Source organism: Pteropus medius, unplaced genomic scaffold, assembly GCF_902729225.1.
Source record: "Pteropus medius unplaced genomic scaffold, Ma_sr-lr_union100, whole genome shotgun sequence".
NCBI lineage: Eukaryota > Metazoa > Chordata > Mammalia > Chiroptera > Pteropodidae > Pteropus > Pteropus medius.
The window spans coordinates 18,372,620-18,396,081 of NW_024349519.1; the positions used below are offsets into that span (position 1 = coordinate 18,372,620).

The window sequence follows — 23,462 nt, forward strand, 5'->3', positions numbered from 1 at the left end:
CTAATATTTGTGAACAGATTTATAATATATAAAATATTTTCACACATATTTCATTTGATGCTTATAAAAATCCTGAGAAATGGTAATTATCACTATCTTTGATTTAAGGATAAGAAACTGGGCTCAAATTAGTTTAACAATCTGACCAAATTTACAGTTTCTGACCTTAAACCCGAGGCTCTTGAGCTTACTCTCTGTTGGAACTACTGTAAAAACAGCCTTTGAAATTACATTCCTCATTAAAAAATTTTTTAAAATAATTTCTCTATACTACACATAGTAAACAGACATCATTCTGTTATCATGCTTGACTGTAAATGTTCATATAAGAAAGCCGTTAATTTTTTGTCTTAAATATGGGTAACAGCAATCTCAATGCCAATTCTATTTTCAACAGAGGGATTCCATGAAACTCTTTACTTACTGTTCATTCACTACAAAAATACAATTGTCCTGTGATGGCTGTCCTGTGACTGGATGTTTACAGGTCACTTTCCTTTCATTATGGCTGAGAAAAGACAAAAAGAGAAAATTTATGTACTCCTATCACAAACATTTTTCTAAGAGTCTAGTAGCAAATAGCCATTTCTTTATTATAACATTAAAATTAGTGAATAAAGAAGATGAAATTCAAATCTCCAAGTGTTGAAATTTCTAAATACACCTTTTCGACTACCTATTGTGTATGCACGCGTGTAAATGCTACTTACAGTTTTATAATACAGATAAATTCACTTTTCCAGTCTGACCTCAATTATTTTTTGTTTTAAAGCAGAGGTAAGTCGATTTGGCTCCCTGATCATTGCATTTTACATCTGATAGGTGGGCCGCAAAAATAAGTATGAGTACCTACCCACTTACATTATTTTGTATCTCAATTTAGGCACCTAATACTAAATTCACATATAAACCGCCCCCATAACCTAACAGTACTCTATATGGGCACCAGCACATTAAAAAATAAATGGTATCACTGGAAGAGCAATAATTTATGGTGTTTTTGTTTTATAAAAGAATCTTTATGTAAATAGTGTAATGAGACTGATCCATGATACTTGAGGAAAATATGCTACAGAAAATTGGAATGGAGAGAAAACAAAATCCTTAAAGGAAATGTACAAATGGCAACTGAAACAAAGAAAAATCTACTTGTTTTGCTGAAAAAATTTGCTTTGAATGAAAGGATGATTATTTTTTTGGAGACTAAGACTTTTGCATAAGAAATACTATTTTTTCAGGGCTGAGTAATAAAACTATTAGGTTTCCTACAATCTTCTTTAAATGAGTAGAAAAAAACCCGAAACTATTTATCTATCTAAGCCAAACATACCAGGTGCCCAAACTAATATGCAATATACACTGATATGTTAAATAACAGATTATTATTTGAAAATTAATATTTCCCCATTGGGTTTTATACCATAAAACAACCTATTATTGGTGTGCCTAACCTAAGAAAATTTATTTTCATTACAGAGAAAATTTAAGATGTCCTGAATATTGCTTTGTTAATCTTAAAAGATTATTGGAAGTGCTCTGGATTGTGGGAAGTCTATAACCACCAGCCACAAACTTTCTGGCAGACTTTACTTAGGTTCTTTTTCCAAATCCTAACTTTTATTAATATTATTTTTATTGGTAACTCAGTACTTGAAATTCTAGCCATTAAATAAAACTAAAACCATATAAAAGGTACAGGCATAGTTTTTTAAAAATTACATAATGACAACTGTGTATTATTCCTTTAGTCTACTAAGTACACAGGACTACTAAGTTATCAGCTTTTTGTGGTAGTTGGTCTTTATACATACACATTCTACAGGTGTTAAGATTTGGTGGGTTTTAAATATTTATTTGGGGTGGTGTTTTCACTATGTAAAAAGTATGCAAGTGACATTCTTACCTGCCAATTTAAAAAATACAATAGTGGAAACTAAGGTCTCATGTGGGATATGAGTTTACATAATAAGAAATAAATTGATAACAGAATATCTAAGAAAGCATAGCTTCTGGAGATAGTGGAAAATACTAAAGTACCCAAATGTGATGAATACTACGAATGTGTCAAGGTATGTAAATTCTGACACATTCTGGTGTTTGAACAGAATAAAACGCTGTGGGAAGAAGGAACCTGTGATGGGGACTAGATATCTTAATAAAAAATGGAGGATAGCTTTCCTTTTTTTTTTTTTGTAAGTTTTTCTTTGGGAAGAAGTGTTAAAGAGTTAGAGTTGGTTGAGTAGTGGATAGAACAGAAATATACAAAATCCTTTTTATAAAAAAACAATATTGCAAAAAGAAAACAAACAACCTCCTAGATATTGCATTATTTTCCTCTGCTATATCATTGTACCTGGGAGGACTACAGTAGACTCTGATCCTAATATTTCAGCTCTAAAATATAATGACATGGCTCGGTGATGGTTATTGAGCTAAGAGACTACACTGACTTCCTGAACACTCGTTAGATTTGAGTACCCATTAGACAAGGATGCACAATGTCTTAAAGTAAAACTAACTTGATAAAAATCTTAGCTTTCATCTTAGTTAAAAGACTGGTGGCTAAAACCAATGTGAAATATGAATATATTTATATTCTTATTTTATGTCTTTAAAGTATTTTATATAATGTTATGATATTAAACTGACATAAAAATTCATATAAAATCTACAAGGACACTCTAACAGGAAAGATTTTTTACTATTTTTAAAGGAAAAAAAAACCTTTCCTACTACATTTGTCTAATTGTTAATATGAAGTAAACAAAGAAGTCCTCTCAAATGTTTATTCATTTGTTCTGACTTATATAATACTAAAATCTGGCTCTTGGTTAGTAGTTTTAAAAAATATACATAGTACATTGCTAAAATGTTAAATCCCAAAATCTGTACAGTGATGTATTTTAAGTGATAATCACTCATGATTACTAGGTTTCTATAAACATCAAATTCAGAAAAATAAGATTTTTCCAGGCAATTAGAATAAAAACACTGTCATCTCCTATAAAACATACTTATCAAATAGAAAAACCAGAGTGATGTTTTCTAATCATTTTGTCAAAAAGGAATTAAAATAAATTAAAAGTATGACATACCAAAATATCAATTCCAGTCTCAGAACTACTGAAATGTGGTAATTTTCCACTACCTGATAAGACTGTCCATCCTCACTGCTCTTGTAAAAATGTATTTTTATGTTCATCTTTACATACCTAAAAATTTATTTTAAATATATTTTTAATTTCCACATCATTTTTTTATTATGTTGGTATTTACACTTCATTTTTATAGTCTGTTGCATTTTAAGTATTGTACTGATAAAGGACAAACATAATTTCTATGTCATTCACAGAAATTAAAAATATAAGTTAAATACTGAGAGTCAATACATGATAATCAATATAAATGAAATCCAAATGAGTCTTTTGGGAAAAAATTCCACAAAGGCATCTGTTAATGTATAGAATTCTTTTAATACATAATACATTAATTCTTTAATGCATATAGCAACTGGGTACTGTGGGAGGTGGCTGACCCACTGTTAAGTATCAAGTCATGGTCACTGTCCTTGGCTCCAAAGAATGACTGCTCAGGACCATGGGGAAGAGCAGGGAAGACAGTGATTCCCAGTCTTTCACCAAGTCTACCAAAGTTTGTTCCCAGCACTATTTACAAAGCATATGTCTTCATCCTACACTTGCCATTCTTTTTGTAGTTCACAAGTTTTTTTTTTTTTTTTTTAAGGGTCTCAAAAGATAGATCAAGAGTATCATTAGTTTTGCTATACCCCTTGTGTGGTAGTGTGTTCCAATGTGATTCATACATTAGAGAATAATTTGAGCATCAAATAAATTACACATGTTTATGCCTGATCTTGTCTGTGAGAAACTCTAGGAGAATGCACAAAACTGCACCCAATAGAATTCCAGCCACACAAGAATACACAAATTGCACAAGTATATAACTGCGAACATCTACCAGCTACTTGAGTTAATTGCCTGTTTTATGAAACACTCACCCACCCACATGTAGTGATACAACTTTCTAATTTCAGATATCCCTACTTCCAACACTTCCCAAAAACTCACAAGCTGAAACTGTTCCAATGACCATTTCCACAAGCAAACTGCAGGTCTTTTTCAAGGCAAAGTATATTGGAAGTATTTTTGTATATCCTAACCGTTTAACATGTGTGAAACTGTACAACCACTTGTTATTTTATTGGTTTATGTGTCACCAATAAAATTTTTGAGTGGTATGTTCCTAAATCCATTTTTTTTCACAGAAGCCCCAAGCTTTTCATTGCCCAATTTTGCAGAGTGAGGTGATTTTTAGGAACATATGTATTGTATTAGAGCAAAACCGATTGCACTACTAAATTAGGAACTAACAAATCTCTCCTCTACTAGAAATGTATTTGAAGCTTTGAAAGAAAAGGTATTGCTTTTAAAATCCTTGCCAAGGATTTTATGCTCTTCATAAATGAAAAGGAAAAACTGGAAAGATATGATGTTATATAAGTTTGTGTTTTCAGAGGAATACTTATAAAGGAGGGACAAAATTCAGGTTCTGATACAATCATACTTATGGTCACAGAACAAATTAATTCCCACCTTGTTCTGAACTCACTGTGGCATAGCAAGAAGCCCAAACTTTTCTAAAGATGATGCCAGGTGTTTACCTACTCGTACTTCCAGCCTTCTCTGATATTTTATTGTAAAGGTTTAGATCAGTGGTTTTCATAATCAGGGGAGTAAATTTATCTCCCAGCGGATATCTGGAAACGTCTGGCAACATTTTTGAATGTTGTTCACAACTGGGAAGTGGTTACTGGTATGTAGTGGGTAGAGGCCAGGATGCTGCTGAATATTTTACAATAAGCAGGAAAGCCTTTGACATAAAAGAAATATCCAGGTCAAAATGTGAATAGTGCTTACGTGGGGAAACCCTGCACTAGACTATCATAGACCTCTAACAATTAACTCTATGAATAAGTGACAGCTATTATTTCTCTAGAGACAACAGAGGCTGCAGGATATAATGGAAGTTGAGAGTACAGGTTCTGGAATCAGACTAGCTATGTGATCTTAGGCAAGCTGCTTTAGCCCTCTATGCTTTAATTTCCTCAATTTAATAACAGTAGCTATGTTACAGGTAGTTGGTTAATTTTTTTCAGAACTACTGGGAATAGCAGTGACCAAAACAAAACAAAAAAATCCTTGCCCTCATGGAACTTACTTTCTAGTGGAGATGTTTATGAGGAGTGAGAGTGAACAATATAAACACGCTCTGGAACATAGTAAGTCCTCGATAATCATTTATTTTTATTACGAACTAAAGGACTTTCATCGTATGTTATCATTACATTACCGTTCGGTCAAGTGTTTAAATTAAAAGTTTAAATTAGCACCTACCCAAGAAATTGTTTAAAACTCAAGTTATTCCACTATTCATTATAGATTTATGTAAAAAAATAAAACTGTGCTCTCTCTCTTGCTTTTCATGTTTCTGGTAAAAATACCTGCCCCTAATATGTCAAAAAGATATAGAAGAAAAGCAATTGTGATATAAAAGCTCCAAAAGAAGATTAGTCGTGTTTTTACACTAGCAAAGGCAGAATGTGAGAAGGTTTCTTAAATAGTGACGAACAAAAAAATGAACTTAGTTATTCCTGAATTCAGGACTGAACGATAGGTCATATTCACTAGCTCAATTTGTGGATCATACTGTATCAAAGGCCCAGATAAAAGGATTGACTCAATGCCATTTTTAGAAAAGATATCAAGAAATTGACAAACAGCTGCTTATTCTTTGGCATAATGCCCTCTTCACTATTTATATTTATCACCATTTACGATAACTAGAAGATCAAATAAAAGACCTGCTTATTTAAAGCCTCCATGGAATTATTTCATTCAATATAAATCTGGTTTTAAAAGACCTTAAGATGAATACATCAGCATGTATAAAATGGCATATTCTTATCAAATTACATAAACAACAAATTAAAAATGACATGTCTATTGGAGCTAGAATAGAAATTCATTAGTCTTCCCAACTCCTTTTGAAATATTATATATTTGTGAACCAATAATGAATCATGTAGGTAACTATACCGAAAAGCTAGGCTAAGCTGTGCTACTTTTAAGCAGTTTTGAGCTTTCTGGGAGGATACATAAAAAGGGAAAGCTGATAAACTACACAGCTCCTATTACCTATTTATGGAAACAGAGCAACTTCCCAAATTTGAATCAAGTCTAGTAGCAGGTGCTTTTATATAACAAATAAATCGTATGGCAGCACTCTGAAGACGGGAAGTTGTATTTCTGTCCTCTTCCAGGGTTGCTGGAGCAAGACATTTTTTTTGTTTGATCCACATTGTTTAGCCTTCTCTCAGCTGACTTATAAAGAAGGGTATCAATGACATCTCTATAGAAAGGAAAGACACCCACCTCCAATATAGATGCATAAAATGTACAAAATGCACATTTCAAGTATAAACCCCAATAAGATTACGGGTTTAGAAAGAGAAGAAAAAAGATGTTTGCTAATATGGTGTTTTAAATTTCTCATAAAATAATAAAAGTCAGTAATATTGAAGTAGCTATTTCATTCTTAATGGAGTGTTATTTCAAACTACACAAGGAAAAAAAATGAAAGTATTCAACACAACTAAGGGCTGACAAATGAAATCTGGTTTTTAAATTCCTGCTGTTCAATAGGCCTAAACTATGCAACATTTGTTGAGTGCAAAAAAACCATATGTCTTTATCTGATACTTACATACAGGTAAAATGCCCTCATAAGTTCTTTAAAACACTGAGATCTGTTTGTTTTCACAAAAAATATAGTACTAAGTACTAAATTTAAAAATTAAAATGAAAAATTAGAGTAATGTTGGCTTTATCAGTACATATTATATGCTTTGAAGCTATGTATAGAAAGGAGCTAGCTATTCCTGATTTAAAGTAAGAACATTATGATTTCAAGGAGATACGATTATTCACAATTACATAATATGGCAGTACCGGTTAAGCAGCTTGTCCTATTTGGTTAGACACCCTCACAGTCACAAGCTAGCTGCTGTAAGCTAGAAATATCAGATGCAGACCACAAGATCTAGAAGTGAAAGGAAAGTCTTTCTTTAGATATACCTTTTCAAGAAGTTTCCCAAAAGTTAACTGGCTAATAACATCCTTTCAAAGATATGAGAGTCTACGTCTAACTCGATCATTGACGAGTAAATTTACACCAATCAAGAGTCTCAACTTTGTCTGCAACCCACCTAGAGGAAAGTGTGGAATAAAGTAAGGTTACATTCTGATGGCAAGGAAGACAGAAAGGACAGGCTAATGCCTAATAAAACACCTTATTTTTCTTAGAGAAAGAAACTCACACGTTTCAAGAAAATACTTGTACTAGCATATTCAAAACTGGATTTCTGCGTTCTACCTGGTAAAGGAGGTAAATGGTTTTACCAATTTGTGATGGTAAAGAAAGTGATTTAATCTGAATTTAAAGAACTTCTCAGGTTTTATTTCTACTCTCAAACTTTAAAATAATATTTTGGTCAATTAATAACTATGTATTGGCTACTTCTTAGTACTGCCCATTCTCTCCTGTGGGAGTACTTGTTTCTGTGTGTGTTTTTAAAAACACTTTTATTTCATGGGTGACCCCAGTGACTGCTTTAATACAAAATTCATTCTATTTTCTAACTTAAGAAACAAATATTGAAATTGCTAAATTGTCAATAACAGCCAATATAATTCTTCTGAGTGATGTTATATAAAGCAAGCTTTATGACATAATGTTTTATATGTGTAACCGTGGCAATGAGGTTGAAAATTTATCCACTATGCATAAAAAATATGTATTTTAGAAAATTCTGTCCCACAGAAGAGATTTTGGTTGCCTCTTATTAAACTCAGATGCAAACCATTTGTATGATTACTCTGAACCATGTATTTCCTTTGAGACAGAAAGAAAGATTTAATTTTGTAAAGAAAAATAGGGTATCATAGTGGTTTGGCAACTCTTCTGGCAACCCTGGTAACAAAGCCAGCCAGTATCACGGGGTGGACTTCTACAAAGACCCAAGCCATAAAACAGCCATGTAACCACAACGTTGTCAGACTGGAGCAAGGCAAAAGAGTATGGAAACTATGGAAGCTATCGGATTTCTCAAATTTAGGTAGAAAACTATACAGCCAACAGCTCAGATGTGTACTTATAATTTTTGTTTTCAGTATCTTTCTACTCAAACCAAAGAGAGGATTGTACATTCTCAATTTGGCCTTGGTTTCATTATATTAACAGACAAATTATACTCCAGCTTGTTTTTAAAGTTGAAGAGCTTTTATCAATAGAAATCATAAAGTCTTATCACTTTAAGAATCAAACGGTCTTAAATTAGGTTAAAAAAAAACAACAACCATATTTGTAGCAGTGACCTAATTATTCTTATTAAATCAACTGGTTCTGTGGAGGTCCACGTAATATTTAATACTGTCAAATGTAAAGTTCATTAATGTTTTATACAGATAAAGGAGAAGACTGTTATGTTGAAATCTGACTACCACAATGACTGTTTCTGCAATTTATTTTTAAACTGAAAACATGTTAGCATGGAAAACTGTGCCTACAATTAAAGGCAATGTTTTAAGAACAAAAGAAAAACACTAAAAGTACTCTGCCTTTTTTTGAGAGAGACGGAATTCTCGAGCCTTAGTTATATGAAGAAATAACCACTTAGTTAGAAACCTAAAAGATTATAATTTTTTCTGTAAAACATGAAAAGTATATATTTCCTTTCCCCACAGTTAGTTTTAAATGCCATTTGCCTTTAACTTAGAACTAACTGCTTCCAGACATCCTGCCCAAACCTTAGTGATTCATTTACCCACCATCTACAAATTCTCTTAACCCCTTATCTTCTACCCTTTCTCTTCTCATCATTTGGAAAATGAATAATCTCAGGTTTCCTGTGGGAAAAGAAAATTCATCAGGTGTGAGCACTTAACTGATCCTCACTCCCAGCAATAAATTTTAAAATCATCGTTTTAATAACTACCACTTGAGCTTCATACTCAGTGCTGCTTACATACTCAATTGTTGCACACTATACTTGAAACTTGACAATCAATTCTCATACAGACCCTTTGAGGTACTATTATTTTCACTTTACAAATGGGTAAACTGAGGCTCACAGCATTTACAAAGTTGTCAGAGGTCACAAGGGGACACAGTGAGGAAGAGGTGCCTCCAAGGTCCAAGGTGTATCCTTTTCAGATCCCCACCTTTCACCAGCCTATACCTTCTTAGCTCTTATCACAGCCAACAAGACATTTCAGTTCTGCCCTGTATCTTGTCCCATGTTTCTGCTCAATTGTACAAAAACAAAACTAGAACAAAACAAAACAAAACAAAAAACAAACAAAAAAAACTCCCCAAAAATGAAACACTATACTTTCCTTAGAGGTCTTTCCCCCTCTTCCACCAGCCACGAACATGCAGCCTGCCTCAATGCTCCTCTCTTCTCTCCTCCTTCCATTTCACTAGATAGCAACACCTCAAGACTACTTATATCTGAAGCATAGTAATGAAACCTTTCTAGATTCCGATTTAATTTTAAACCCAATATCTCTTCTCCATCTTCCCATCCTCTAAGGCTTTGCCATCATTTTCTACTCTTACTTAGTCAGCTGCTCAGACAAAATTACCACAACATATTTATAAATGTTATTTCACATTTCCCTTATTATGGGTACCAAAGAATTTTAAGTACATATAATGACAATTGTTAAGCATGAGTTTTATAAAAGCACCCATGAGGAACTGAAAATCTTGCTTTTCCCAGTAGGAAAATATGAGTATGATATAATACTACAAGTACAAAGCTGAAAGCATTATTATAGAATAGGAACAACAAAGAAAAAAATAAAAAATTCAAACTACGGAGCTCACATACAAATTCATCTGTTTTAGTTTTTGATTATTTATAATTTCCCAATCATCTCATGAAAAAATCCTTCTTAAATAAAACCAACATACACATTTAGAATTTACAAAATAAACACCTTTTAAGAGCTTTTAAGTAATTTTGGAAGTAACAAGAAAATTCAATTAACATTATGCTAGCACAAACAAAAAATATCTATCACATTCATAACTGTTATCCACCCTAAGTGTTATAGCAGTTACATTTAGATTACTTGATAAAATACCTTATAAGCAAAAATGCCTAAAATAATTTAGATAAATCTTTCTCTTATTAAGTCATCTGAGTGATTTTGAACTTTTAAATGGGAAGTTTAATTGGGCACTTTATGGTTAAAACATAAATATGATTCTTAGAATATACACAACCACCAAAGTAATTTGTAATCCACCAATGTAATTAATTTTCTGCCGGAATTCAAGAATCAGATGACATTTCTGGTTGTGATTCAGAAATCACCCTGTGAGAGTAGACAGCCAACATCTCTATCACTGCCTTTGTTCAGACTCCTATGTTCTAAAAGCATCTTAACTCACCTCATTGTAACCAAGCTCACTACCATGTAGACCATACTGCTCATTTGAAACTAAACAGAAACTGAAACAATATCAACAAAAAATCTTACTCCATGGAGTTTTTGTAAAGGATAAAGTATCTAGTAGCACCAAGGTACATTACCTGTATGTAATAAAACTCTCACCAAATATTAGCTAAACCTGAATGTGCTAGCAGAGCGAGATTTCTTGAAAAGTAAAATTGTCACTTCCTTGCTTCAAAAGTTGTTTGCTCTTTGCCCTATACAACTATAATTTAATAAATGGGAAACCTGATAATGTGATCTAAGGTTACAGTTTCTGTTGAATGATCTATGCAAAAAGCACTTGTAAAACCGCATAACAGAATGAAAATAATCACAAGATATGATTTATTTGAAAAATTAAAGTCACCTGTATAAAAATTATTAATAAAAGCCTATTGGGGTTTTAAAATAAAACTAAGCAGAATCCCAACTAGGAAACATGTCAGCAGTTAAGAAATATTCTTGGAATTTCAAAAGCAATAATGTGATGCTTAAAAATACATATAACTTAGAATTTCATTAGTTCAGACAACTCTAACACTCCCTAATGAATGCTCATTATTAATGTTTTATTGTAACAAGTATTAAATGGAAGTTCACTACACCATTGGGAAAGAAGCAAACAAATTAGAAAAGGTAAAATTTAAACATCTTCTCTTTTATGTATGGTTATATATTACTTGAAAAAAGTTAACCTAATTCTAACCTACACATAAATGACCACATAATTTCAAAAAAGATCCGATCATTTTTATAGTAGAGGAAACATTCTTTCTGATAATCAAATTGATAGAAGAGACCGGATTAGGGACTGATCTTGCTTAGAGAGGGGAGGAGCAATTTAGAAGTGGCTGCCACTTGAAATGAGTTTCAGGATCAGTGGTAGTCAGATGTGACTATAGTTTATCATAGACTGAAGGGCAGGGGCACAGAAACAGGACTTAAATCTAGGCTTTGAGTAACAGTATACTCATGTGTTTAAAATTTGTTAGATACGTTTCAAAATAATGTATTTGCTCAATTCCTGTCACATCAAAATAATATAACTGTTATAACTCTGAAAAGATCCAAATAGTAATGTACTTATGTGATACAAACAGCACTTAATTAAGGCTCAGTTTAGTCAGCGAATCATTATCCCCAAGCATTGAGAAATTTCTCACTTACAGAAGAGGCAGGAGATAGAAATCTGACCCAGAATAGCAGAGTAAGGCCCACTTTCTATAGCAGAACACAGATACAGTGAGTAAAGCCACCAATGAAATCCAATGGCCACTGCAGTATTATATTTGAGACACATTTCTTCTAATGTAGTTCAAGGCTATGGCACACTGTTAGTTGGTTAGATAACTAGTAAGTTTTCATCATTACAGGAAAGACAAAATCTCTCTAGTACAAAGATCAAGATAAATGACATTCATTTAACTTGCTTAATCAATTCATTTATTTATGCTCAAATATTGATTAAGCATTTAATATGCACGAGGTTTTGTACTATCTACCACTAGGAAACAAAAATATAGTTTGAATAAAAAATGGCTCAAAGAATAGTATTTCATCTGAGTTTACTAACTTAAATTCCAAACTTGAAGAATAAACAGCACAATTATACTTTTCCATCAGGTTTCAGTATTGGTGAAAACGGTTCCTCAAAGTATTAGAAAACAGACAAGTACTTTATTATCTAATGCTTTAGACTTCAGTAAAACCTTTATGTCAATTTCAGGTTATCCTCGTGATGCTCTGCTCATCCCCTCTTCTTTTTTTCTTTGCCAGATTTAATTTCCTGTTGCACAAAAACGTTTAAGTAGCTTCTCCTCACTTGAACTTTAGTGGTATTTAGGCCAGTGACGTCTGATGTCATAATGCCTCAAAAACATCTTTGTTTAAAATGTATACAGAATATATTCCAATTCATCATTACTACAGTAATTTGCTGATTGTTTAAAACATAGGCTATTAATACCATGATAAAATATTTTAAGTGGTTTCAAGGTAAATTTTTAAAGGGAATAAAAATAGTCTTGAGTTCGCCATATTCTTAAATTTTCTAGCTCTGGGCATAATTTTCATCTGGAAGCTGAAAATTCTGCAAACTAAGAAAAAAACTGGATCTCGAATTAAGGCCGTCAAGTCACATAAAATGAACTTGAAACCCTACTTCTCTATTTCTATGCTTCTAAATACAGAAGTATAATGTACTAAGAATCATAATTTGAGGCAGTTATTGCTAATTCCTCAAATGTGTTATCTTTGCACATTCACATATAAAATGCCAATTTAGATCATTTTTTTCAATACATAACTATCTTATTCATGTACATAATATATATAACAAGCCTTATTCCTTAATTGCTTCAAAAAAACTGATGTGGTTACCAGAGGGGAGGGGGGAGGGAGGGAAGAAATAAAATGCTTAAAAAAATAAATAAAATGCTTAAAAAAATAAATAAAATGTTAAAAAAAAACTGATGTGAAAATATTTAACACATTTATTAAGTATTTCCATATTGCTTTTTCCTCAACTAGACTTAAAAAGCAGAAAGTACCTATTCTTTAAGAGAAAACTTTGAAAATTCCTCTAAAAGACCTTGAAATCACAAGGTTGCTACTGAACCTGCACAAAAAGAATTATGCCCCAAATGGCAAGACGTAAAAGACTTTAAAGGCTACAGTTTGTACCATATACACAGTATAAAATTAAATAGCATTTATCCACTCAAAATGGAGACAAAAGTTATAAGAAAAATAGCTATGTAAAAAAAATCTTACTCAATATAACCTGCTTTTTAAATTAATGCTATAAAAACTAAATAAATTTACAATAGTACAATTCAAAGATACATGAATATTGTTAATAAATAAATCTTTTAAAGGCGTGTTGACCAACCTTTACAATCATAGCAGTAGTAACTTCCTTAATTTCTTTAAATGCCAAAATATTGTCTACAATAATCTATCATTATACTGCTCTTTAATTTTTAGTTAATGAGAATTCCTATTTTGATTCACATTATTGAAACAGCCTAAATAATTAAATAAGTGTCAGCAGCTTCAACAAACTGTTAAACTAGTATTAATACACGTTTTAATAAAAGCATGATGTAATGATTGTATAGCATCTCCATAGGCACTTGAGAATTATTCATTTAGTTCTCTTTCTGAAGATCAAGTCTCTCTTCTGAATAAGTTAAAAAATAATCAAGACAAATTAAATACTTGTAATGAAAATCTTCAGGCAATTTGCAACTACTATGCATTCATGTAGCTTAAAGTTAAGAAGAGACTAAGAAGATTACATCTTAAAAATGCCAAAGTCATTTTGAAAACCTAATGATGTATTTACATTTCTACAACAATACTTCAATTATAGAAACATTTATAATATGTAAATCCTTTGTACTAGGCACTGTGCCTGGCACTAGGGCTACAAAAATTACTTACTACAGGATCATTAACTGAGAAAAAAGAACTACTGCTCATTTAGCCATTAGCTATTTATTATTAATACATAAAAGCAACAAGAAGTACTCACCAACCTTCACCAAAATCACATTCGTAAACAGACATTCAATTACAGGCAGCAAGAATATTGGAATGAAAAAAAAAAAAAACCAACAACCAGACTCAACTCCTTTGTCTCTGAGCTGCTCCCAAATGAACACTGAGTCGACTAAGCACTAAGGAAATGCACTGTAGCTGTCAGGCTGCCCTGCCGGCAACTCGGCAAGTCTGACACCAGACTGACGTCACACACTAACATGTCATTGCAGGCCCAAATTAAGGCTTCTTCAGGAAGAATTTGTTGTGATTATGCATGCCTTCCAGCCATAAGAGTAAAGATGTGATTTTAATTCCCTTAAACTTGGCATATAGAATACACAGGGTAAAATACCAGCATACATGTTTGCAAACAGCTCTTGAAGAAAACGTTCAGTGAGAAACTTAAGTAATCTTGGCTCAAATAAGTAGGTATTTCCTGTTAAAACTGTAAGCATACCAATTTAAAGGACTCCTTTAAAAATATTTTGTTTCCAAAGTCGATACATACTTATTTCAAAAACTCAACCAATAAAAGGTATCAAGAAAGCTGAAACTGCCTAGATTTCCACTACCCAGAAATAATAACAGCTACTCAGATTTATTGATCACTTACTATGTCAAGCACTTTATGAACTCACTTGAGCCTCGGAACCCAATGATATAAGTTATGTAATTACCTTCATTTTACTGAAGAAACTGAGGCACAGAATGGTTAGAGAACTTGCCCCTGGTCACAATGATAAATGACTGAGCAGGATTCAAACTTGGATAGAGGGGCTCCACTGCCCACACATTTGATCAATAAGTTGTACCATGTAGCAGTAAAGATAACAGCTATTATTAACATTTTGGTGAACATCCTTTTACATCAGTTTGTTTATATAAACATTTATTCAACATAAAGCAATCAAACTATATATACACACACACACATACATATACGCTGTATTGCAACCCATTTTTTTCATTCAACAATATGTCATGAACAGCTTTCCATGTAATTATATTCCTAACTTTTCTTTTTTTGATGGCTGCTCATCACAATTATCTAAACCTGTTTCCTCCTGGACACTCAATTTTTAATTTTTTTTGTTATGATAAGTACTTAATGCATATAATTGTCCAGAAATCTTTGTATTTTCCTGTGTTTAGCTGTGTAGGATAATTTAGAAGTGGAATGAATAAGTCAAAGCATGTGTGTCCTCAATTATTTACATGCTTTGTCTTTCGAGATGAGGAAACAATTTAGATTTGTACCTCAATACACTGATTTCTCTTTTCCTAACATATTGGGTATTGATAATTATTTTTCCTCTTTGCAAATCTAATAGAGAATACATACCATCACACAGTTCTAATTGTGTGTATGTTTTCATTCCAAGTAAGGTTAAGCCTTTCTTCATATGCCTGTTCTCACAAAAGGCAGTCTAGCTAAATTGGTCACAAGGACGTATGTTCTAGAGCCCAATGACCCGAGTTTAAGCCCAGCTCTTAATAGTTCTCTGACCATACGCAAGTTATTTAGCCTCTCTAAGCCTCAATCTCTTTATATGAAAAATAAAGATAATTTAATCTTCATGGGATTTTTGTATGAATTATGTGAGAAAAACCATGTAAGCAATTGGAACACTACCTACCACATGTACTTAATTAAATGTTAACTCACATTTAATCACTGACTATATTTCTTCTGCGTTTCATGCCCTTCATCCAAAATGGTGATTCTAAACAGAGTACAGACAAACCATTTTACAAAACATAATGTAAATATCTTATTAGAATGTTAATGACATAAAAATGGTCAGATATCTCAATGTGAGTTTTCTTACAACCAATCTGGCATGTAACATAACTGGTGTTAAAAACATGCCTCTCATATGAAACTGCTATAAAAAAAATTTTTCAAAGCATTTCAAGTTGAGAAAATGAAATTGTTTCATCATGCAGTTTGAAATATAGACAAGCAAGCCAACAAAGTTTGCTACAATCAGAAGGGTTTGCATGTTTTAGAAAAGCAGTGATTCATGATCTTTCCAATTTTTTTCCAAACTGAAGGTTTTGCTATTCTCAATTATGTTGTTTAAACTTCTCACAAAAAGAAAACCAAAATCCATTCTTGAAAACGTCAAAATAACTTTTTCCACAGTTCTAAAAGCAAAGGACAGCCCCATTCAAATGACATGAATCATAACTTATAGACAGAGTATATGAAGGTTAAAATGTAGTATGCTTACTATCTCTACCTCAAATCAATTTGACCTTCTATTACATAATAGTCTTCAACTGCTCTCACCATCACAATAGTTGTAACAAATATCTCTAAAACACAAAAAGGAAGCTGCTGTCAGAAAAAATATAACAATGAAGCAGCAGAGATCTGTCAAGAGACTGTGAAAGATTACCAGAAAATACTGAGAACTAACAAGTTGACCAAATATTTGGTTTATGAAGTTACCAGCACCCTGTACTGTTTCTTTCTCTAGGACCTGGGAGGCTCAGGCCCCTTTATCATCCATCAACGGATTATAGGACTTCTACAGGGCAAGCACTGTTGTCAGGCAATGGACATAAAAAGGAATAAGATAAGGACCCTCCTCTCAAAGCCTTAACAGCCTAGAAACTGACAGTTTAGCCAGGAAGAGAGAGCTGTAAACAGATCATTATAACATAACCTGATTTGCAGAGCAGAGAAGAGGAAGCGGCGAAATGCCTGGGGGAATCTGGAAAAGGCTTATTAACAAAGTAAATGACAGCTGACCTTAGGAGATTTCGGTTAGAGGTGGTAGTCGTAAAATCACAAATTTAAGATACAACCTAAAATTTACACCTATAAGAGGTGCCCAATTAACAGAGAAACTATTCCTTTAAGGAAAAATGCATACCAACTACGCGATTCTCACAAGTGCCTTATAAAATTCTGCCCTGCTTTTTTCTTAAATGTCGGAGTTGGCTAGTTTTAGCTTTCTCAATTCTGCCCAAACTACTTTTTAGGAAAGTGAGGCAGACTGTGAATAGATGCCCTACTACTTTGTCAAATCAGTAGAGATCCTAAATCTTAATCATGATTCTCTCTTCTCGTGTATCTCTATGCTCTATAGGAATCATACTTCACTAAAAAGCCAAAAGAAAAAAAGTTCAGTGAGGGTCTCTAAAGTATTTGTCAAAAATAATGTGTTTCAGTGCACCCCACAAACACGTTTGTGACAATGTCTAAGAATTTAGTTGTGATATCATTTTTCCGTTCTTACTGTTACTTCACTTCTCAGTGGCATTTAAACCTCTTGACTTCTTCAAAATGCACCCCCTTTGACCTTGACTTATATGAGCTGGTTCCCGAGTGTTGACTTTGCAAAACAGGTTTTAGGCCAAAGGACTCAATCCAGTGCCCAATAATTTGTCTCCTAATTTGGTGCCAATTTACTTATCACTAATATCCAAACTAGAAGTTCTTTTAATGGGTAAGAAACAGATCTCCTACCAATCATCTTTTCTATACAGTGTCTAACAGTGCTGGATAACACAAAGCACTCAAATGCTGCATCAGCTGATTACTGACTTTTTATCTCCCAAGTCATTTAATACAACTCTTTCAGAGCAGAAAAATACCGGTACAATAAGAAGAGCACAAGTGCACATTTCCAAAGTGTGATTTTTCTAATACCACCAGCAATTAACTCAATTCTGACACCATCTACTTGGAGATGAAAGTCAGGACTCACAGGCGAAAAGCTCAGTCTCACAAGAGTGCTTCCACTTTAGACATATCAGTAGCCAAATCCAGGTTCTTACCTGTGCTTCTGACCCACTGACTATAAACTGGAGGTTCCCATGACTCTCTCCTTGGGTTTGATTAATTTGCTAGAGGGGCTCCCAGAACAAAGAAAAATGTTTTGTTATGTTTACCAATTTATTAAAAAGGATATTATAAATACAAATGAATAGCCAGATGGAAAGATACATAGGGCAGAGTCCAGAAGGGTCCTGAGCACAGGAGCTTCTGTCCCCATGGAATTGGGATGCACCAGCTCCAAGCAAGTACATGCATTCATCACCCTGGAAGCTCATTGAATCTAGCTCAAGAGTTTTTACGGTGCTTAATCTGCAGCCTGCCACCCCACCCCTCACTTCCCTTTCCCAAAGGTGAGTGAGTAGGGCTGAAAGTTCTAATTCTCTAATCAAGTGGGTCTTTCTGGTGACCAGTCCATCTTGAGGCTATCTAGGGTCCCCACTCTAAGTCACTCATGAATGATCGAAAAAGACACTCCTATCACTGGGGAAATTCCAAAGGTTTGAGGAGCTCTGTCTGGCACAAGGACAAAGATCAAATATATTTCTTATTATAACAATATTTAACCACAAAGTTACACAGAGGTAAAGTAAGAATACCGATAGTGTCCTTTTTCTTTTGTCCCAAATTTCCAAATTTACTTACCTGGCATATCACATCCTATGGCTTCATGATTTAAAGATAAATGCCAAAGCGCCATTAATTACAAAAGTAAATTTAAAATAATTTGAAAATATGGTCTCTCACACACTCATTACTTCTTTTTTAAAGTGGCAATCAGGTAAAGAATATATCAACTCGGAAATTAAACACACGTACCTGATGATAATCTAAGACAAATTTTAAATATACTTAGTGCACTAACCACGACATTAACTGAAATTCAGTATAAAACAAGCTATGCTACCAAGAAAGAAAATGTGAGTGTTGGGCCAACAACTTCTTCTAAACACTGTTAGTCATCTTCTCTTGACACTGATGTAACAATTCAGATATTCTCAATTTACTACCTAAGAAATGTTCAAGAGTTGTTCCACAGCATCATGGTGTTCTATTACAGCTAAAATTTTACAATGCAGCAAACTCTCGGAAAAAGTAACTGAAAGAGTTGCATGACTTAAGCATCAAATTAATCCATAAACACCTGCCTAGGAAGGGACCAATTATAATGAAAAGTCCTTCATACCACTAGAATCTTCTTCCCCAGGAGTGGCAGCTACTAACTTATACTTGCTTGCTAACAGGATTCAGAGCATTCTAATTTTAAGATATATAGTTTCTCAGAACCAGTCGTCTAAGGCCAGTTTAATCAGACACTGACTTAGCCATTTTATATTCTCTTTAATTTATTTCTTTTTCCTCTTCTTTTTATTTTTTTGAGATTGGTAGACATGACTTCCTTTTTCTAAACTCTGTCATAACTTGTGTATCTCACCAATTTACACAATTTAGGGTCCAGCCCAAGTATTATTTCCTTAGAGAGATTTCCCCCAACCCCTACTCAGGTAGTTCCAGTACTATAAATCAGGAATAATTAGTGTGACCAACAAAACTGCAGCCATATATACTTATACCTCAAACAGTCTGCCAGCAGGAATGTATATAAACTCTTCTGCACAATAAATAAAGAATATATACTCATGGAGAGAGGACTAATTCTAATAAGTTCATTAATACAACCAAATACAAATCCAGGTGAGAGATGCAATCTAAAAGGCAACAATGATGTGGGCATTAAAACTGATCATCTTTCTTCCCTTTCTCTATTTATAAAATCTCAACTTTTGAGCTCTAGGTGAAATATCTAGTTATATTTATATCTCCTTTGAGTATCTGAACTCTCCCTCTCTGGACGCTTGAAGGCAATTTCACTTGATAGGAAAAAAAAGTATTCTGAGTAGTGAATCTTTTAATAGGCTCTGGACTCTTTAACTACATTTTAACCTTAACTGTTACAGTTTTAGGAAAATTTAAAGTCAAAGAGTAAATGTACAATAAATGTAATATGGAAACCTTAAATTTGCTAATTTTGTACTTAAATGTGCAATGGTAACTAATATAAAATTAAACTTAGAAATACAGTTGACCCTTGAACAACATGGGGGTTAGTGGCACAGTAGAAAATCCACCTATAAATTTTGACTCTCCCAAAATTTAACTACTGTTGACTAGAAGCTTTACACAATAACATAATCAGTCAATTAACACACACATTTTGTATGTCACATGTATTATATACTGTATTCCTATAATACAGTAAGCTACAGAAAAAATGTTAAGAAAATCATGAGCAAAATACATTTACAATATGTATTTATTGAAAAAAATCTGTGAATAAGTGGACCAGTGCAGTTCAAACCGTGTTGTTCAAGGGTCACTTGTGAAAGATGATGTTAAATTTGAGCACAATAAAGAAATTCAGACTCTAAAACATGTGGATAAATATGAAAAGTAAATCAATGACCAAGTTATATGAGTAAGAAAACAAAACAGAAATTTAACTCTAGTTCCCTTGTGTGAGTCCTAATTTCAAACTTTGGCTGAATATACATTTCTGAGTGATAATTTGTGACTTATACTCTTTGTATACAGACTGATTTTCATTCTTAAAGAAATTATAAGATCTAACTGCTTTTCTATAGAGAGTGATTTACCAATATAACATTTTTATTCAGGTACTAAGTCAATTCTACACATGTACCGTCTGCCTGGAAGATACATAGTCTGTTTTGGATGCAGGAATAGATTCAAACATTTGACAGATTTACCAGTTTCATTACCATCAATAAATAGCCCTCAAAGAAACTATCACAATGGTTGCTTTGTGTGTTGCCTGATTTATTCAATTAGAAACTCCTGCTTACTCTCTCGCAAGGAAGCAAGAAAATATGCATGTTTTTAAAAGTTTTACGACCACAGAACTGGACAGAATACATAATGGAAACTCATGATTGAGATACACAGCCTTGAGACCTAAGAGGTACTTTCATCTCTACAACTGACTCAGTGGAGGGTCCTGAGAAAGTAATCGACTAACAAGTTGTCTTTTTCTCATTGTATTACAGGACATAATCAGGAGGTTTTGTGGCAACAACTACAACCAAGACCATTTGCCTGTCAAGGCCAAGTTTTATTGAGGTATGGGTATTCTTCCTTAAAACAAAAAACAAAACTAGTTTTGACTTCTACATTCACACTGGTGGCACTGGAAACATTTTTTGACTGTTTTATACTCCATTTGTACAAATTCCTTAGTCCAAAACTTTTTCCTTTTTTGTTAAAAGAAAAATACTTTGTTTTAGAAATTTATTGGAAATGTTACACATAATGCTGCCTAGTATTAAAAAGAACAAACAAACCTAGGCCAAGATTTAATTTCCTTGACCACTATTAATAGATTTTTTAAATTAATTCAATAAATATTTATCGAGGATATCTGCTAGACCCTGTGGGAGAATTTATAAAAGAAAAAGAAATGTCTAAACTAGTTGTATGCAAATAAGCACATTAACTAAAAACGGGTAAGAATATGAAATGCTTATGACATAAATAGATTCTGGAACCAGACTGCTTAGATCAGAATCCTGGATCAGGCCTTAGAACTGTAATGAAGATTAAATGTATGAAAACATTAAAGCCCTTAAAACAGTATTTGATACATGATTAGTGCTCATCAAGCAATAACTATTACTATTCTAAAAGATACGTGACTCAAAACAGCAAAGATAAATGTATATAGGTTTTGAGTATGAATCCCATGGGTAGGATCTGGAGAGTAGAAAATAGAAGGGTCAACATGAAAAAAATATAATAAAAATGAGATGGCTAGTTTGGCTTGGTTATAATGTAATAGTGTAGAATGGTAGATGAAGAGCAAGGCTGAATCTTGTAAACAGTAGACACAGGAGCCTGGGTGTTACCTAGTAGGCCATGGAGAGCTACTAGAGAGAGAATGGTTCTGATCAAAGGTTTATCAGCAGTATTACAAGTCACACAGTGGGTTGGTGAATGTTGGGATTTTTCACAATTGCCCTTGAGAAAGTTGATTTTCCCACAAAACAGTTTTAGTTACTATAAAGTAGGGCTTTTATTAAGTGTTACCACTACAAATAAAATCGCTAAGTTGGAATCTTAGTACTCTCTCATGATTCCATGATTGCTACTGCAGCTCAAAGTGTCACATTCTTGTAAGTAAAAGGAATAGATTCCCATTTTAGGTCTCGTTTTTAAAGAAAATGCGGAAAACTTTCACAGAAGTTGTTTGACTTGAACCAATCTCTGGTGTAGGTAACAGGACTGCCTTCCTAAGAATAATTATTATCTTCACCCTGGGACTTTGGAGGCTCACCTTCCCAGAGCACATGGAAGAAAAACTACTAGGACAAAATCTGGAGTCTGTCCAACAGGAAGAAGTTGGAGGGAGGAGTGGACAGCAGTCTGTTAGGCACCAATAGTCATCCATCACATTCTGTGACAAATTAATAAACCATATTTAAGTCATTCAGAATGTAATTTAGCAGAGAAAAAAACAGTTCAGTGCATTAACTGACTGGAAAACATTAACAACGAGCAACAAACAAAAGGAAGACTAAGCTGCCCAAACTTTAAGTTCTTTGTAACAGAAAAAGAAACAAAAGATGTACCCAACTGGAAACTGGAAGGATATAATCCACTTTCTTATGCAGTAAAAATTACTGTCAATCAAAGAAAAAAAATCTTGAAAATCGCTACTCAGGAATGTTCTCCTATTCTAAATAATCGGTTTATCTATTTTCTCTGATTCCTATGTCGGCTAAATATTTCAAAAGCATCACTTACATATTAAAAATAAAAGACAAAATAAGAAAGGAATAGATAAATGAATCAGTTCCATAGGCTTCCTTTGAAAAATTTCATAAAACAATATACACTAATGCTACTAACAACAACAACAACAACAACAACAACAAAAATCCTGATTGTTCATAATTTTATCTGGAAGCTCCAGAGCCAGTTCAGGATTCCAGCATAAAATTTCAGGTTGGCAGGAATGTAAAATAGTGCAGCCACTATGGAAAACAGTTTAGCAGGTCCTCAAAAAGTTAAACATAGAATCAAGTAATTCAACTCCTAGGTATATAGTCAAAGAATTGAAAACAAGTGTTGAAACAAATACTTGTCACAAATATTCCTAGCAGCACTATTCACAAAAGCCAAAAGGTGGAAACAATCCAAATGTCCATCAATGGGGTGAATGAACAAAATGTAGCTCATACAACAGTGGAATATTATTCAGCCATAAAAAAGAATGAAGTGCTGATACATACAATACGGATGAACCTCAAAACCATTATGCTAAGTGAAAGAAGGCAGACACAAAGGTCACATATTGCATGATTCCATTTATAAGAAATACCAATAATAGGTAAATCCATATAGACAGAAAGCAGACTAGTGGTTACCAGGGGCTGTGGGGAAGGTAGAAACAGGGAGTGACTGCTTAAAGGGCACATGGTTTACTTTTGGAGTGATGAAAATGTTCTGTAACTAGAAAAGGTAATGGCTGCCCACCA

At 33.3% G+C, this 23,462-nt stretch overlaps 1 protein-coding gene across 8 annotated transcripts in view; it reads right to left on the minus strand.

The window, feature by feature from the left end:
- Positions 1 to 23,462, minus strand: part of PLEKHA5 (pleckstrin homology domain containing A5) — a 191,266-nt gene that overhangs the window by 77,087 nt on the left and 90,717 nt on the right. For all 8 annotated transcript variants that reach the window (XM_039882571.1, XM_039882568.1, XM_039882566.1 and 5 more), the window contains one exon: positions 425 to 508. In XM_039882571.1, the coding sequence (XP_039738505.1) occupies positions 425 to 508 (84 nt within the window). The remainder of the gene's footprint in view (positions 1 to 424; positions 509 to 23,462) is intronic.